The sequence below is a fragment of the Perca fluviatilis genome, chromosome 3 (genome assembly GCF_010015445.1).
Source record: "Perca fluviatilis chromosome 3, GENO_Pfluv_1.0, whole genome shotgun sequence".
Lineage (NCBI taxonomy): Eukaryota > Metazoa > Chordata > Actinopteri > Perciformes > Percidae > Perca > Perca fluviatilis.
This window is the reverse complement of record NC_053114.1, coordinates 40,590,326-40,608,690: the sequence shown is the minus strand read 5'-3', so window position 1 is coordinate 40,608,690 and position 18,365 is coordinate 40,590,326. Positions and strand designations below refer to the sequence as shown.

The 18,365-nt window shown below is 41.1% G+C and overlaps 2 protein-coding genes across 4 annotated transcripts in view; one reads left to right on the top strand and one right to left on the bottom strand.

Annotated features, from left to right (window-relative positions):
* LOC120556376 (non-muscle caldesmon-like) overlaps positions 1–9,922 on the top strand; it is a 32,357-nt gene extending 22,435 nt beyond the window's left edge. Inside the window, exon 15 of the mRNA XM_039795933.1 lies at positions 9,599–9,922. Within this exon, the coding sequence (XP_039651867.1) occupies positions 9,599–9,624 (26 nt within the window). The 3' untranslated portion in view covers positions 9,625–9,922. The remainder of the gene's footprint in view (positions 1–9,598) is intronic.
* Positions 843–12,047, bottom strand: LOC120556375 (mucin-17-like). Of its 3 annotated transcripts, none has more exons than XM_039795931.1 (3): positions 11,848–12,047; positions 2,864–9,026; positions 843–2,201 (listed from the first exon to the last, which is right to left on the bottom strand). In XM_039795931.1, exon 2 carries the CDS (start codon positions 9,014–9,016, stop codon positions 2,876–2,878), a length of 6,141 nt encoding a protein of 2,046 aa, XP_039651865.1. In that variant the 5' UTR covers positions 9,017–9,026; positions 11,848–12,047; the 3' UTR covers positions 843–2,201; positions 2,864–2,875. The 3 variants fall into 3 exon arrangements, with proteins under 3 accessions (XP_039651865.1, XP_039651864.1, XP_039651866.1); XM_039795932.1 differs by lacking the exon at positions 843–2,201 and having other exon boundaries at positions 3,385–3,670; positions 6,784–9,026; XM_039795930.1 differs by having other exon boundaries at positions 843–9,026.
* Positions 12,048–18,365: the final 6,318 nt, after the last annotated feature.

The window sequence follows — 18,365 nt, the reverse complement described above, 5'->3', positions numbered from 1 at the left end:
TATCAGGACACTGTAAAAAACAAATCGTAAAAAAACGGTAAAAAGTCTGGCAGCAAAGTTGCCAAACACTTACCGTCAAATTACAGTAAAAAACCTTACATTATTTTACAGGAAAATTCTTTTTTTTAAATACAGAAATTTCCTGTAAATATTTTCTGTATTTTTACAGTCTAAATATTGTAGAATTAAAACAAATTGTTGTTATAAAACATTTCTAGAATGTTAAACAAATGTATAAATCTTTATCAAAACTAAGAAATATTGCAGAAATACCTTAAAATGACATAATTTAAATGAAAACTGTTTTCATACGGTTTTTCTTTGGTAAATTCACAAGATTATCCAATCCATCCACAAGAACTCCCTGTTAAAGTACAGATTTCCCGGATGTAAAACACAAAAATTACGTAAAATTACTTTCAAATACCCTCCTTTAGGCATTTATTTTATGATTATCCAATCTATTTACGGTAAATTAGTTAGTTAGATATTAATCTTAAATAATTTAATTAATAATGTGGCTCATCTTTACAGACTGTGTTGTTCTTAAGTTCTGCAACTCGTTCTAACTTTTATCTGCAAAAATTGGCATGAAATATAATAGTATTCATGTAAAGACAAGTTGAGTATATTAGGCACCGACAGTTTTGTTGTTATTACTTAGAATTCATCATGGGGGCGACAGAAACTATGCACTTTAGCTTTAACAAGGACCTGTGAGCTGTGATGTGTCACCTTTTAAATCTACAGAGTAACTGGTTCTGTTGGAAATTGCTATTGCTATATTTTAGGTGCCAACCCCAGCATTGTGAAAAAAATTGAAATACAAGACATGAGTTTCACATTCAACTTTATGCATTTTTGAGAAACACACAGTAAACAAAAACATGTTATAGTCCAAGAATCAGTGTTATAAACGGGGCTGTGGTTTGCTTATGGGGGTAAACTCCCCCCTACCTAAAATAAATTCCATAACATGATGGTCATCTAGGGGAAAACAACCATTTTTAAAAATCCAATATATCAACAACAGCATGCTAATATCTGCTACAGCAGCATCACAATCCTCCTAAGCTGTGAAACATCACACCCATCCGTCTTCTCCAGCTGTCACTCAATCTTCCTTTAGTCTGTCTTCCTATAGCAGGCCGCATCACCATCATCATTATCTTCTTGATCATCATCATCATATTTATCATTCATTGGTATTCACTTCTACATCTTAGTTACAATCTAAACTCAGTAACATTGTTCACAAGTCCTGGACGCTCCGACGGGCAGGAAATTACAATCCACCAACAGGATCACTGAGTTTATTTGTTACACTGGCTGGAAATGTTGTTATCATATCATCGATGTTGGAGGAAAACACTGGATCTCCAACTTTCAGAGTTGCCTACGCAAGTTGAAGACAATGCATTTCACTTAAATACTTTCCTCAACTGACAGAGGAGCTTGGAGTCTTTAACATCATCAAAACGGATAAAAGTGGAGAGTTTTCAAACAACACTGGTGAAATGATGAAACAAGAATTTGACTTTTGGATGGGATTGGGCTATGTATGTCCTCAAAATAACACAAAAAACACTTAGTCAAGTGTGTTAGCATGGTAACATTAGCTAATTAGCACCGAACAGAAAGTACAGCTGAGGCTGATGGGAATGTGATTTCTTTTGTAGGTATTTAGTCATAAACCAGTATTGGTTTGTAAAGTATTGGATGGACACATTAAAATGGTGTTAAATGAAAAGCCAGAGGATCACCAAAGTTAATAGGATTCATCCTCTGGGGACCATGAATGGCTGTACAAAATGTATTGGTAATCCATCCAATAGTTGAGATTTTCCAGTCAAGACCCAAGTGGTGGACCAACCATAAACAGACCTGACATTTCCATCCGTAAAGCCGCTAGAAACTAAGTTAAACATCCCCAAAGCACCTACATTATAAGCCTCAGCAGATAATATACAATCATGTAAACTGGCATCAAAAGAAGAACTTTTAGGTATCACAGTGTTTTTTTCCTTATTGCCCAGCCCCAAGATGTACCAGCCTGTGTGATTGTAGTTTCTTGGCCTGATCGAAAGCCCGGACATCTGCCGCTTCATTTCCATCCTGACTTGCAGAAAGCCTTAATCTGTTCTGACTGGACCATCATGCTTCATCCATCTTCATTTTCCTTCTTTTAAAATCCATCTGCCCTGTTGTTCCAGGAATGTAAAAGCCCTATTTATTACAGAGATTAAAAACTGCCTACCAGCTGTGTACACTAAAAGCCTTACTTGTTTTAGAAAAATAGAAAAAGGTAGAGCATGACAAATGAAACAATCTTTTATCTATTAAAGTATCTACAGTACATGCTTTCAACACTATGTCTAAGCCATCATCAAATGAAAAAAACAAACTGACCAAGTTGCTGAGTATATAATGTTCCTTTCTTTCTTCACGTTATTGTTTCTTTTCTGTCACATCCATCCCATTTGATTTATGCACAGATACCACACCTGTATTACTCCTGTATTATAATAATAATAATAATTATTATTATTAATATTGACCTTTAAAAAGCTGTAACAGTTAACTTTTAGACTAACCTATACATCCTCAACAACCACAACTGATAAACAATATATACTGATTGATATATACTGTATATTTCACATAGGGATGAATTTATTTTAGTGTGTAATCAATGACACTTTTAATCTTTTTCCCCTCATGAAAAATTGACCTCCTCACTGCAGCCCTGATTTATAAAATTAACCTTAATTATTAAATTGACTAAATACACAAATTATTTTGTGTTTAATGTTTATGTTTATCACTGCATCTTTCAATTTTCATTTCTCATCACCAAACATACTTATGCATCAGGTCAAGTATCTGTGTCTGTAGCTTTCGCCGAACCAAATCCTCTTGCTTTCCTGTTGAAGTCCTTATGTTCGTCTTCCTGGGATTTGCGTTTTATCAGCCCCTTTTCAAACACTGCTGATATTTTCGAGAGCGGCTTCTCTGCCGCCTCTTTAAGCTTCCTGGCATCAAAACGGGGGCTGTACAGCAAAATCGGCAGCCGATTGACAAAGGAAGGAACTTCTGTTGGATTGTCTTTAGGTTCCTTTTTCTTCTCTGAATCTTTCTTGGTGGCGTTGATCTGGTGCATGATTCGATCTTTTGTGGAGAACATTTGAAAAAGGAGGGTGTCCCACATGTTAAATGCCTTGGGACCTTCTATGTTGTTAACCACCTCCTTATTGGCACATTTGTCTGCTGAAGACTTATCATCGCCACCTTGATCTGTTTTCTCGTTGCTGCCACTGGAGTCGACCTGAGATTTGGCCTGCGGCACTGGAAACGTAAGTTCCTCTGGCTCAACGACCATGTGTTTCTTGAGCCGTGTCCATCCGCTGAGCTTACCCTTTAGGCCTTTCAGCTTCTGGGCTGTTTTGGACTCGGTGGGTGAAGAAGATGTGTCTGCTTTAACGGTCTTCTTGTCAGCAATTGAAGATGCAGTTGATGTCGCTGACTTCGTGGAGGGTTCGACTGCCGGGGCTTCCATCGGTGCAGCTGTAGTTTTGGTCCTCAGAACGTCCTTGTCTTTGAGTCCAGGTTTTTGCTGAGATGGCGGTGACGTTCCTCTGTTTTGGGATGGAGCTTTGACTGAGACTGAGGCCTGAGGCAGAGAGGCAGGAGTGGCAGAGTCAATCACAGCGGCGTTAACTATGGACGGTTTCATGACTTTATCTGTTGCTGGCTTTGCAGGGGAAATTTTCTCTACTGGTAGCTCTGTCGAAGGCTGAACATTACTGGTGTGCAAGCTAATCTGGACCGGATCAGGGGGAGACTTTGAGCAATCTGTTTTTACAACTGAAGGTTTCGTTTCTGAAGTGGCTGAGGATGGTCTTGATTCTACCTGCTTATTGGGAGGTTGCGCTTTTAGCATAGGTTTACTGGTTAAAACATGATCGGAAGAATGGATAGTTTCAGAGGAGAGTTTTCCTTCCTTACTAGAATTTGTTGCTAGGCTGGTTTTTATCTTGTGCATTGGGGATTGTACTTTTACCTCAGCACTATTAGTCAGGACTGAATTGTCCTTAGTTGCGGGTGGTTTTATTTCTGGTTTTGGAATCATCTCTGTGATTGACTTAGCAGAGGGAAGAACATTTGTATTAGTTGGATGAGATGCAATGGGATGGTTTGTCTGGTCTTTCATAATGACAGACGAGGGTTTGGTGTCTGTGGTATGGTTCAAATAGACGGGGGTTTGGGAGGACTGGGGCAAGGTTGGAGTATAGGTTCGAATCGGTGTATTACACACTCTTGGCTCTGGTAGAGGGGAGGCTCCTGTAGTGCTCCGAGGTGTAGTTGCTCTAGTTAAAATAAGTGGGGTTTTAGCATCTCTGGTGGCTGCAGCAAGGGGGTGAAGATTTGTGGCAGCATGGTTTTTAAATTCAGTGTGTGGCACAGTTTGAGTATTTACAGTTTGAATGTTAGTTTCTATCGATTTCTTTGTTTCAGTGACAGATTTCTTAAACTGATTCATTCCAGTCTGAGAGCTCACTGAATTCACAGAGGTTTGGACATTATCTCCAGACAACGTGATTTGACTTGCAATGGTTTGCTGTTCTACTCTGTTGGCTATGGTAAAACCAGAAGAAGAGGAAGCTGCTGTCTCAATCTTAGATAATATAGATTTTTTTGTCCTTGGAGGGGGACTTGCTACATATGTATTGACTATAACTGGCTGGTTGAAAGACAATTGTTCCTTTAATGTGTTTTTAGTTGTAATTTGTTGTGCGGATGTCTCAGATGATCTTTGCTCAGCAAGAAAGTTAGCAGTCAGTTCATCATCTGCTTTTGAGTTTGTGTAGATTCTTGTTTGAGCAACAGAGCCAGAAACTGGTTTTGCATCGATTGCTTGCTTTGTTGCAGATCGACTCTTAGATCTGTCTAATCTCAGCTGAGGGCTTCTTGGTATGACGTGCCTCATGGTAGGGCTAGATGGCACGGTAGTTTTACTAACCTGTGCAGTATTAAAAGATGGATTAATGCTCACTGCTTGGTCTGTCATAATAGGCAAAATAACTTCTGTATGAAGCTTGTTGGGGACTTTGCTTTCAGCCGAAGGAATACTTTGAACATGACTGCCCAAATTGGATTTGCTAGACTGTGCAGTTTCTGCAGCTGGTACGCCGTGTTGAACACCTCCTGGTTGCCCATGTGAGACCGAGTCTGTGGAAGACTTGCTGCGAGTAAGCAATCCTGCAGACAGTTTGTCGGACAGTTTGGTTTCACTGCTAGGCATGTTCAGTACTGTGTTTCCTTCTGAAATATTAGAAGCTGGTCTCGTTTCTATGACACCTTTTGATTGAATGTTTTCTGTTATTATAGGTATACTGGGAAGATTCTCTGTTGGTGTTTTCCCAGTCAAACATATTCTTCCATTGGTCGGTTGTGGATGCAATTCTGTGTCTACTGCTGAATTGCTCAATCTGTTAATGTTATTAAAAGTGGGGAGATTATGTTCTGTATTAAATTGGTGTGACAGTATTGCATCTTTAGCATGGATGTTAAGAAGGGTTTCAATTGCTTGTGTGGCCTCTCCTATAGCTGTGCTTGAGTTTGAGTAAAAACTTGCTGCTTGAACAAGTTTATCTTGGCCACTGGAAAATATACTACTTTGTGTGTTTAGAAATACATTCTCACTAGTTTTGGCTAACTTTAAGGGCTCTTTTGTTGGCAAATTGAAGGTCATATCTGAAGGGTATTTAATGCCTGAAATGTTTGGGGATTTGGTCGCAGTGACCGAGAGGTCAAGTTGTTTTGTTTCTGTAGTAGGTTTGCCCATTACATTATTATTAACAGCAAGGGAATTTGGTACACTTGGAAATTGAGAAGATTTCAAAGAGAGACTATCTGCAGGAAAATGGATGTTGTTTCCTACTGTTTGACTATTTCTGTGAATTTTAGTGTCTGCGCTGAGCTGTTGTGTGATTTTTGTGCTTTGGAGGGCTGCAGACACTGTGCAGATACTGTACTGTGCAGAACATACAGATGCTGTGACAGGCTCATGTTGCAAAATGGATCCTGTGGTAGCGATAATTGATTCTTTAGAGAATACATTTGAGAATTGGGGCTCAGTGTTTGTTTTGTTAAGTTTACGTTCTGTGTTAGCAGCCACAGAAGGCAAAATGTTCGGCATCTTTGTTTTATTGGGTAGAGTAACCCCTCTGCTCGCTTTCATTTGCTGGTTAACCTCCTCCCTTTGTTTGTGTAAAACAGCTATAGTAGCCACTTCACTGGGCAGTGGTCTATCTGAAACCAATCTGGTGGCTGGTGGTATTCCTAAAACGAACGCACCATTTATGATGGCACTCCCTGAGAATTTGGGCTCTAACTCTGTGGCAGGAGATTGAACAACCAGGCCTTTACGCTCAGCTAGGTATTTAGCAGGTGTGACAGTGAGTTGGACATTTGGACCATTGGCTGTTGATGGACTGACTCCACCAGCAGTTTGGTAAGACTGGAATGGAGCTATCTCTATTTTTCCTGACTGTTGTTTTGCATTTGTGATCCTGGATTCTCCTTTTGTAGATGTTTTCTCAAGATTGTCACCTTTGTCTATGGCATCTATCCATTTTGCACTCTGCTGGGTTTCTTCATTTGAATCTACTTTCACTAAGGGTGAGAAAGAACTCAACGCACCATTGCTATCAGTTAGGCATGGGGTTGTATTTAGCGCTGTCTCTATAGTAAATAGTGCCGCACTTTGTGTGTGTACCTCACCTGCTTTAGACATTGGTATTGAAGCCTCAGAGAAAGAGCTTTTTGGTGTGGATACGTCACTTGTGGATTGTTGCATTGTTTTCTGTGCCAAGTCAAGAGGAAGGTCAGATTTTATGGTGTCCACTTTTGATGTTTTAAGTGATTGCATTCCAATACTTTGAGCTTCAGACACATCCTCCCCAAACTCATCTTTGCTACGTGTGACGATCCGTTCAGCTGGAAGCTCAGAATCCCTTGGAGGTTGTAAAATGTTAGCAGCAGGAGCCTCCATCGAAGATGGAAGATCCTGATGTCCATTGAGTAGTTTTGTTGCATTAGATGTTGAGACGTGTGATCCATCTACAGCTACATCTGACTGTATTTTATTTGAAGAGGTTTCTCTAACCCTGGTGGGTACAGGGCTGTGATGTGATGAAATAGTCCTAATCCCACCGTAGGCAGCATACTCAGATGGAGTAAGGCCATAATATGTTGATCGTGATTTGGGCTTTGAGGTCGCTAATGACATTTGGCTCTCCAATAGCGACGACAAAGACTTGCGTGCATCAACCACTGGAGGACGATAAGGGGTCGACAGGGGGCTTGGACTTGGTGGTGCTTGCATTGAAATCACTTGTACAGGGTTGAGATTTGAAGTCGTTGGTACAGTGGATAAAAATGATGGGACCTTTGGCAAAGATGAAGCTTTACTTTCAGAGACTTGGTTTCTTTGTAGTTTTGGGATGACTGGTTCTATTAGTGTTGGTTTGACCACAGCAGAGTCAGGTGCAGTCATACTTGATGCTAAATTCTCTCTGGGGTACAGCTCAGTATTAGCAAAGCTTGGATTTATTGTACTCCTTTGTGTTTTTTGAATCTCTATCTCTTCGTAATTGCTGGCTTGTTTGATAGGAGTAATGTGATTAACATCAGTCTGCTTCAGTTCTTCTGTGGAAGCTGGAGGCTTACTTAAACCACTGGTTTGAATCGTTGGTTTTTGTCTTGGAGCCTCGTTGGGAATTGCAGGAGCTTCTAGATCTTTGGAGGAGTTGAAAGCAGCAAATAAAAGTGGGTTAGGTTTGGATATTTCAATAAAGGGTGTTGATACTCGAGCTGGTGTAGAAGAGGGAGTCTTAGGTCTTCCACATTGGGTCGTGGACACATTCAGTTTCTGATCAGTTTTCACCACTGACACAGGCGTTTTCTTTCTGTATACGTCAGATAATGATGCTCCCTGGTAGGTTGGGTTTATTGCTGTGAGGTCTTGGATGGAGGGAGGTTTAGAAATCTCATAAAATGTTGCCTTTGATGTATAAATCCTGCTTTGTTGGGTGTCAGGCGTTGTCTCTTTAACTGCTTCAACAAGTGATATTTTTGAGGCAGTTATCTCAGGCGACATCTGGCTTGGAAAAAAGTTGCCATTACTGGTAGGTCTGGCAGTCCAAGACGACATCTGGCTCTGAGGGTTGTCCTTTGAACTGGCATTTGTCTCCCTCTGGTTGGCAATAAAACATTGTGTCTGAGTGTTTGAAACGGATAGCAACGCTGGAAGAGGAGGTAGATCTGCAACCTGAGAAGGTGCCGGACCTGGGCCACAATTGGGGGCGGCTGGGGATAGGGTCAGGCTGTGAGTTGATATTTTAGTGCTGGATTGCGACACAGTGACTGGAGGGACTGTTGTGACTGACCCATGGGAGTTTGGTGTCATGTTTAAATTTAAAGCACAGGGAGGAGGTGGTGCTGAAACCTGCTCAGGTGGTGATGGGGGTGTTGAAGCTGAAGGTGGCATCACGAAAGGAGTCATGTCATCGAATAAGAAAGTTGAGCACTCATACAGCGGAGCCACCTGCTCTTCAGAAGTCCTGATCTGAGCTATGTAGGACTGAGGGGGGAAACTGCCAGTTTGGCCGTAGGGGCTGCTCCGAGGATAAGGAAATGCAGATGCAGAGTGATCGTAGAAGGAGTCAAAGGGGAAACTGGATACTGAAGGATCTGCAGTGTAGACTGAATCCGGTGTCCTTGGTGGGCTGGACTGGTCACTGTGCTCGAGGTCTGTGCTCGCTTCGTTGACAGGCGACAAACAGGAGCGAAAGGGGATTGGCGTCTGAGAAAGGCTGCCTTTTTTCTTGGCTCTCTTCTTCTTGAGTTTCTGAAGCCTTGCGTTGTCCTTGCCTGGTTTTGGAAGTAAGGGCGGAGGATACTGCTGGGAAAGGTCAGGGTCCAGCCCGTTACTGTAGCCGACTTCCATTAACATTTTTAGACTCCTGCAAGACAGATGAGACACACCAGTCTATTTGTCTTCAGCCACAAATCTACTTATATATAACAACAAAGCAGACACAAAACAGTCAAATTATTCATCAAAAGAGGCATGTAAATGTGATTTTTGTCATATTTGCTTGATAACAAAATAAAAGTTTTAAACATCCTTTGTAGTCAATATGAATAATGAGTCAGTTTCCCAAAAAAAGGACTAAATTAGAGCCAAGATCCAATAAAATCTTTCATGAGGAGCTTACAAATCACCTTGCTGTTTTGGCATTGTTTTTTATGGCTTAGGAAATAGATTATTAAGACGTCAGAGCAGGAATTTGATGAGATGCCGGTTGCATGGTGTGATGTTCTCATTCACTAAGCAGTTAGAAATGTTGAGGAGTTTTGTTCCAATACAGAGTCGGGCCAGAAAGTACTTGTTTGATGCCAGATATCTCAGCAGCTCGCCAAATAATTACGGAGTTTGTTTTTGATTAATTATGGACATAATAGATATTTGATTTAGGTCATTAATTATGTTTGTGTGACAAGTATACAATAAGTTGTTTTTCTTCCTTTTCAGCTGGACAGTTCTATGACGATTTGTGAAACACATGCTGGACTTTGAAGAATTCTGGATTATGAAAAAAATATTTTTTATCACTTCACCATTCTCTGTATTTCAAGCTTAAGGTTGGAAATGTACTTAAATCCTGTTGTAATGACACATTTATTGTGCCGCTTATCATTTTACAAAAAGGTAGTGAAGCAAATTGTGAGTCTTTATTTTTGTTTATACTTCGCAGTTATTCATTTTATCCTGTGAATAATAATCTCTGCCGTAGTACATCTTTTAATATGATGAATTAACTTCAATTAAACACATTCCTGATGTTTGATTCTTTAATACTGTTAGAGAGTTTCTGTGTTTGCTTCCTTTGTCATTTACTGTGCACTGTAGATGAGCTCTTCTTCTACTTCCCAGTATAGTTTACTCAGCTGTTTCCAAACTGTACTGATTTAACCCCTGCTAATGGCTCCGAGACAAGTCTGCAGCTGGCTTTAGAAAACTATGAGCTATCATGACAACGGGCTCATTAGCAGGTTTCAAAACTCTTAATTGGGTCCTGAAGATGCTGCATGGCTACAGCAAGCGTCACTATTGGAAATAGAAAGGCATGTAAAGCTGTTGCTTATGGCAAGTCTGCTTTGAAATGATGACAAACTACTTGTGAAAATAGTCTCTCAAGGAGACTATCGGATATAAAAATGACCTATGCGGGAAATAAAAGTAATCCCAAAGGAGGATGATTGACACATACAGGAGGGTGACCAGGTTCCTGCAGGAAGGAGGGGGGGCAGTATTTAGCTACTGTTCATAAGCAAAGAAACTCAAAACGTGAGCAGCAGTAAATTGGGTCATTAGCATTACAAGCAAATAATTAGAAGATACCCAAAGGTCCTGAGCATAATTCACTGTCAATAAATGTAACATACATTCCTCTGCACCCAGGATTATATTAGACAAAGGTGTGTTTAGTTTTCCAGTTTGAACTGGATCAGAATTTTGATCCACATAATGTATGAAAGCTTATACAAAAGAGAATTAATATTCAAATGTAATTGACATTTTACAGTAGTTGGTTTTGTTCACTGAGTAACATACTTCCACTAGGTCGTCTCGAGCAGAATTGTTCCCTCTCTGTCTGAATATTGGAGTGGATCTTTGGAGTGACACTAGAAAACGTCCACAGCCTAATTTTAGACTGAGGAAAAATAAGAGCAAACATCCTGACACCAAGCACCTGCTGCCTGCATGTCCTGCACTCACACAAACAGCCTCAGTCTGCTGGATATCAATCTGAGGCCCAAATCCTCTCAGAGCTACACCGACTGTGAGCTTAGCCTCGTGTTTCAGAGCAATGGTTATCTTAAATTTTCATACGTACATATGTATATGTCATGTTAGCACCAGTTTGGTCTAAGAGAAGCAGGAGAAGAAAAATACCCAATGTGATATTTTCTGCAAGTTTGACAATCTCTGTTTTGAATAGTAAGTATAGAAGCTGCAGCATAGGAATAGCTCCCGTGAGATGTTGTCCCTGTCTTGAAATTTAAACACTCTGATATGGTTGGCTGGTTTTGAGCAAATGTTTAACATGAATCACTGTTGTCAAAGTGCCTCCTGCAGTCACAGTGACAAGAGGGCCAGCTGACACATGAGCGGTCCCCCTTTTAAGGCTCTGGGGTTGGATATCTGGGTTCGACTGGTGCAGCTCAAAAGAGGAAAGTATAAGATTAGCTTTGTGATAAAACTGTACCATGACCTCAATCTATCTAGCTGTAAAGAACTCAGTTAAACAAAATGGAGGATGAGCTCTTTATTAATAATAAGGTTGGGATATCAACACTTTCCTGAAATGGAAATAGGTGTTGCTCGTATTTTGCTGGAAAGTTTTGTGTAAGAATAGAGCTTCAGAGACAATTAATTTTTTTACAACTAAAAGCACTTAAAAAAAAAAACAATAGTATAATTATAATCATTAAATATGCTGGTGTGCAGGGTTTAATCGCTGACTCATGCTTACTTTTATCTATCATGACACAAAATTGGGCAGAAACATACAGCACGGTAAACACTGCTTTGCAAGCCCTTCCTCTCATAGATAATAATGTCTGATATGCATCATGCATTTAAGATTTCAGATCGTGCACGTGCTTCTATCAAATCCTATGCACCGTTTGCAGGTTAGCACCCAGCTGACGGGTCAGGAGCACTCTGCAGTACCACCAGCTTGTCAATCAAGCAGACACTGAGTTTGACTGGTTTACCTTTGGCGAGCGGCTGTCGGGACAAACTGCTCTCTGCTTGTTAATCCCGGCTCAGAGTGCCACAGGGCCACTCATCCTGAAGTGAACTGAAGCCTTAGGGAGCGAGCCACCGTGCCCGCGGCCACTCCAAAAATAAAACTGTTTCCTTCAGTGTGTGTTGCAGGGGCAGATGGGGGTTTCCAGGCCACCTGACATGGCTGAGGTGCAGCCCCTACAGGCGGTCGGCAGACACCTCCACCTGAGGGAAGGTGGTCGTTTTTTTGTCAACAGAACAGCAGGGAGAGATCCAGTATCTAATCAGAACATGAATGCTTTACCTGAGATCAACAAGGGTGCTCACCCTTAAAGTAAAGTATGTAGTGTATAAAGTAAAGTAATGTAGTAGTAAGTTAAAGTATAGTGTTGTTTAAAGCTAAATCACACCTTTAGTGTGGGGGAAATAACCACTTTTATGCAGCTTTTTCAGGCCTTCAAAAACCGTAATAAAGCTCCATTTAAGGTTATTTTAAAGTGGACATATTATGCTTTTCCGTATTTTCTGTCATATCTACAATGTTATATGTTGAATTTTCATGTTAAACGTGTCCAAAACTTCAAATAATGAGGTAAACGTATTCTAGAGAAATCCCTGTGAGTTAAAACGTTCAGAAGAATATAGAGGTTTTTTTGTACTAGTAGTTCTGATCCACACACTATTTCAGAAGGTGGCGGTAATGCACGCTTAAGTTGTTTGCCAACTGCCATAAAACGAAGACGAAGAAGAAGCGGAAACTCAGCGTTGTTGCACCAAAGATCCTCTATACTAAAGATAGCGCATTTCAAGCAGCACCAATGGTATGAAACGGTACACACTTCCTGTCTCCTAAAGGGGCGTGGCCTCCTTTGAACGTGTAGTGAACATCGTGTGGATGGATGAAAAGTTATATTTAGATAATTTATTAATATGTTCTTTTGCTAACATTAGATATTTACACAACTAAAATACATACTTAGCATCACGGAAATTAGTTTTGTAAGGGCGTTCACGAACGTTAGCCGACGTTAGCTTCTCTGTGTTGCCAGATCTCGTGAGAGTTCAATTCAATTCAATTTTATTTATAGTATCAAATCATAACAAGAGTTATCTCGAGACACTTTACAGATAGAGTAGGTCTAGGCCACACTCTATAATTTCCAAAGCCCCAACAATTACAGTAATTCCCTCAAGAGCAAGCATTAGCAGTGGCTATTGCGACAGTGGCGAGGAAAAACTCCCTTTTAGCAAGAGACCTCGGACAGACCCAGACTCTTGGTAGGCGGTGTCTGACGGGGCCAGTTGGGGGTGTGATGAACAGTGGCAAATAATAGTCATAATAAAGATAATGGAACAGTGACTTCAAAGGTAGTCGTTGTAGTTCATGTCATAGCAGGGCACATCATGTCATACTGAGTAGTGCAGTCTCCAATACCGGATCCTGACTACTCAGGCATATGAACATCACAGCAGGGCGTTGCGGGATGTAACGTGGCACTGCAGAGGATGGGTGGATGCGGCGGACGCAGCAGGATGCAGCAGGAAGCAGCAGGACGCGGCCGGGCATAGCAGGGAATTGCAGAGCGTAGCTCTGCGAAGAAGAAACATAAAGACTTTGTTTGAGTTTGGTCCTGAGACAGAAACAGGTCTCAAACAATGTTAACTTTCTCTTGATGTGTCCGTCTGAAAAATGCCATTTTAGTGTCAGAATGTTCTGGAGATATGTGGTTTGTGAAAAATGGGTACAATATATACTTTGGTGACTATGGGGCGAAAGAATCGCTCATAGTCTGTGTTCACGTTCACTTCTCCTATTGGAATCAAGACACACAGACCTGCCGCTAGTCTCCTAAAGAGGCATGGCCGTGGCGGAGCCCACGTGACACAGATACAGGAAACTACTCTGAGTTGGGGCGTTTCGGTTCTATACCATCTCTGGTTGCACTAAAGCCTCCAACCACCAATGGCAGTGTTGTGCAGCATTGAGCAGCAGCAATCCAGTCAGTGACCACTCCACTAAACTGTTGATATGTTAGCTAGCTGTAGGTGGACCAGCTAATATCTCAGATAACAAAGTAACACCAGAGACGGTTTAGAACCGAGACACCCCAACTTGAGCTAGTTTCCTGTATCTGTGTTATGTGGGCTCCGCCACGTCCACGCCTCTTTAGTAGACTAGCGGCAGGTCCAAGTGTATTGATTCCAATGGGAGAAGTGAACGTGAACACAGATTATGAGCGATTCTTTCGCCCCATTGGCGATGCTTGAAATGCGCTATCTTTAGTACAAAGGATCTTTGGTAACACCAGCAACAAATTCGAGAGCACCCCTACAAGTTCAGTTGCTGCCTAATAAACCTTAAAGGTGCCCTGCCAAACATATTTCATTACTTTGTGGTAATGTCTGAAGTTCTACCATGGACTCTGTAACATTTTTTGTGGACAAAATGCCTTGGTTACCTTGTTTCAAGCCATTCTAGCGTGGTATAGAAAGCCTACAGGAGGACTCAGCTCGATTTTTGCCTGTTCTCTATTAATTTAATTTAAATTAATATTCAACAAGCTCAGCTGTTTGAATCTGATTGGCTAACAGCTAGCCAATGAGAGCCTGGCTGTCAGAATCCTTTACCCAGCCCAACTGGGCAAGCTAATGAATAGTAATGAGCTCAGGCAACATGATGTCAGACTGACCAGCTGTCGTAATTGGCCTGATTTCTCCTCTTATTTCTTTTCATTGGCTAGAGCTGACAAAGGAGGTAGCAGTTCATTTTCACATTCACAACATAACACAAACGCATATGGACTTAACATATTTCAAAAAATGCAAGTAAAAACGGTTTTGTATGGCAGGGCACCTTTATGCTCCTTTCTGCCAAGTTAACAGTTAAATTGATTTTGACTGTACACTATCTTTAAAGCTGTATTAATCAGTTTTGGCCACCATAGCTAAAACAAGCTGACAGAGAAACAACCACCACCCTGCCACCAGCTTACAAAGTTGTTACAGTACGTAGCTAGTTATCAAACACTTAGCAACATTAGCATTCATTAGGGGTCATCTTTCTGGCCACCTGATGAATTTAGTTGCAATATTCACTCTCCATTTAGCTCTGGTTTGGTCTCAGTATGACTGTACATTATCAGGGATGTCTAAGAATAGCTAATAGTATTATAATATAATATAATATAGAATTTCACTTGTGTGCAGTAATGTGATAGAGCATAGCGTTAGCTCAGGCAGAGCATTGAAGTCTGGTTGCATTTAATCATCAGCCGCTCCATTTATGCCTCACCATCTGTGGCTCATTCATGGCTACAACTATAACTTGGCTACCAACTCACTACTGACAACTCATCCTATTCATTTTAAGTATACAGCTGGGCCATTATAACCTGACACATTTCACTATTAGTCTGTTGATATCCTCATGTCAACGCACCTTCCTCTGCCCAATGTAGATGTTTATGCCTGTTAATGAGGATTAGCGTTAACTCTCTTGTCCTCATGGCTGCTCAGATTCATCAAAAGCTCCCTCAAGGAGCAGAAACCTGTTCTGCCAGATGTAACTGTTTAAAGCAGGGGTCTTCAATGTGTTTTAGGCCAAAGACCCATTAACTGAAAGAGAAACGAAGCAGGGACCCCCTACTACATATTGTATGAAATTAAGTTGCATATTAAACTGGGCCTACAATAACATGTGGCCGGCCTAAAGCCTTTATACATACCTTTTTAGTGCATCGAATACTAAACTATTAAATAATAGTTGGCATGATTTTTATAAATCATGTTTTTAAGCTCCATTGTGTAATGTTTTGAGTTGATTCTTAGGAAAAAAAACTTTGTTCTTTCACAAATATGTGCTCATTCATGTGTAATGACTTCCACCAACTAATCAAAGTATTCTCGTAAGCGTAGAATCTGCCATTCAGAATCATTCAGAATACATAGGAGCGAGTCGCTCGAATGGCGGCAGCCATGTTGCGCCTCCATCTTTAAAATACATTAGCCAAAGAGGGACATATCTCCACCTTTCGCGCTTCTACACTCACAGTGGCACCGTGACGAATGCAAGGGGGAGTTTACTAGCGACTGCCGGCAGATTTGAAAGCCTGTTGAAGATGGAGGATCGTGCCTATTCTCGAGGACATGTAACGGAGTCGCCAAGGAAGTTAAAAAGAGAATTAAAATGACAAAGAGACAGGCAAAGCAACAAGACCAAAGTTAATATTGGAGTGGCTTTTCCAAGATGGAAAGAGGAGCAAGGATTTTAAAAGGGACACCAAAGTTGCCTGCTTTCATCTCGACAGGTAATTCAGAACGTCATTGTAACGTAAACGTAATCATATGCAGGGCCGGCAATTGCTATAGGCGACCTAGGCGATTGCCTCGGGCGTCAAAAGTGTTGGGGGCGCCGTGTCGCCCTTAGGTCTACTTCCCATTAATAATAGAATTAGAACGAAAAGCGAAATAAAACATTTTTATTAAACATGATCATCCTAGGGCACCCCCTCAGCCACACGTTTACTTGTCAACCTTTCATTACGCGACGTTTCCAGTCTATGGGTCAGACTCAAACACACGGAGCTCTGAAGCAGACCTGTGCGTCGCTTAGTGTCCACTCTCTCTGGAGAAATAGAGACGAGCAGCGGCACAGACCACAGAGCTGCTGCAGCGTGCCTTCCCTGGTCTGTGCAGCTTCAGGTTTATAATGGACGCGCTCTGCTGTTGGCATGCTGCGGCAGATGTGTCCCTATTTCTGCGTAGTTTTGTGTTTCCACCCCCGATGTAGAGCAGCGTAGCCTACAGCCACTTCCCTAAACTGTCTCATTCAGAGACCAGACACCCAAACGGGGCTCTGTGTCTGTCAGAAGGTCTGAGATCTACCGTATCAGCAGAGCAATCACGTAATGCACAGCAGACTATGGTGCAGGTGGATTATTTTCTGAAATATAGTGACTTTATTCTTGTAATAGCCTATTGTATTATCACTTTATTTTTCTCACAATATCACAACTCCTCCAAACCTCAGAGAACACAGATGAGATTTAGAATGTGCACAAAGTTTTGAACATGAGCAGAAATCTTGCTCAAACACATCTGAAATATTACAGTCCAGGGGTTTATTAATTCATTAAAATGAATTCATGTATCATTTAGGTGAATAATTTTAATATGCACATTTAAGGTGGTTACTTCCTCAACAAAAGAAGCAAAAGTGGGAAGAGTAAATGATGCCTAGGGTACATGTGTGCTGACTCAGATATAATTAGAAACATCGATCCAAAGGAGAATAAATAGATGAAAGCAATACAGAATGCCTTACTGCAAAATATTCCATTATGTTTTTATATTTGGATTGTAATCTATGTTTCCCTTTAGATAAAGATATTTCCAGCATAATTTATTCAGAAAAAAGTAAAAAAAAAAAAAAAAAGTGCATAAAAATTCACTAGAATGCAGGAAATGAAGTATTAAATGCTCAAAATGTTCAGGGGATGGACCCCCAGCCCCACATACATTGCTACTCTATCGCTGACACAGTGCTGTGGAGATCTGGCAATGCGAGACTGGGGGGGGGGGGGCAACCAAAGGGCTAGAACCGGCCCTGCTCATATGTGTCGTGATTTCCCTAGTAGACAACGCATGTCATGCAGTTATAACACATACTAGGCTACAGCTAGAACAGCTGCGTGTAAACAATGGAGATACTAGGAGCTAATTTTGGTTTCATTGACATTGTTCATACTGCTCAGAGAAATATATTAAAAACAAACCTCTGTTGCTTCTCTCCTTTGTCTTTGAAGGGCTTCAACTCTCTCCTCGTCGTCTTTGGAGAGTGTCTCCTTAGTTTTTATTTGCCTCACCGATCCACTGCCACCGGCTCTGTCTTTTGGTTTTTCTTTACCTTTCCCTCTTCCTTTAGCTTTCCTCGCGCCTCCGTTGCATCAACTGATCTCTGACTCTGCTCACGGAGAAAAATATGTAACCGACACTGTAAACATAAACTATTTATCATTAAATATGAATTATTAATATATTAATCTCGTACAATATACAGAATAACGATAGCACTGATTTTTTTGTAGCTGGGTTAACGAGCTGAAACAGGCAACAGGTGAGGAGTGCTAATAGGCTGGGGATAGTGAACGATGATACTGATTGAGTGGAGAATGGGTAGTAAGCGTGGTTGAGGGAGAGCCCAGTGCCGGTGTGACACTACTTGTGTTTGTCATGGTGGCCCTGGACCTTGTTGAGAGGAAACAATGCAGTAAATCCATGATTTATAGGCTTTTGCAAATGTTTTGCAAATAAAGAAAGTCATTACTGTTCCAAATTCACAGTGTTCACTTGTCTTCTGTACGCTTTATTATGGAACCCACACAACTTGGCAACTAGGCAAGACCCGCCCTTCAATAGCATTCACACTATTGGCCAGGCGTCCAAGGTAACGTAACCCGATTTGTTCAGGTCCTATGCCCTGACCAATCGGCTATTCTAACCTTAA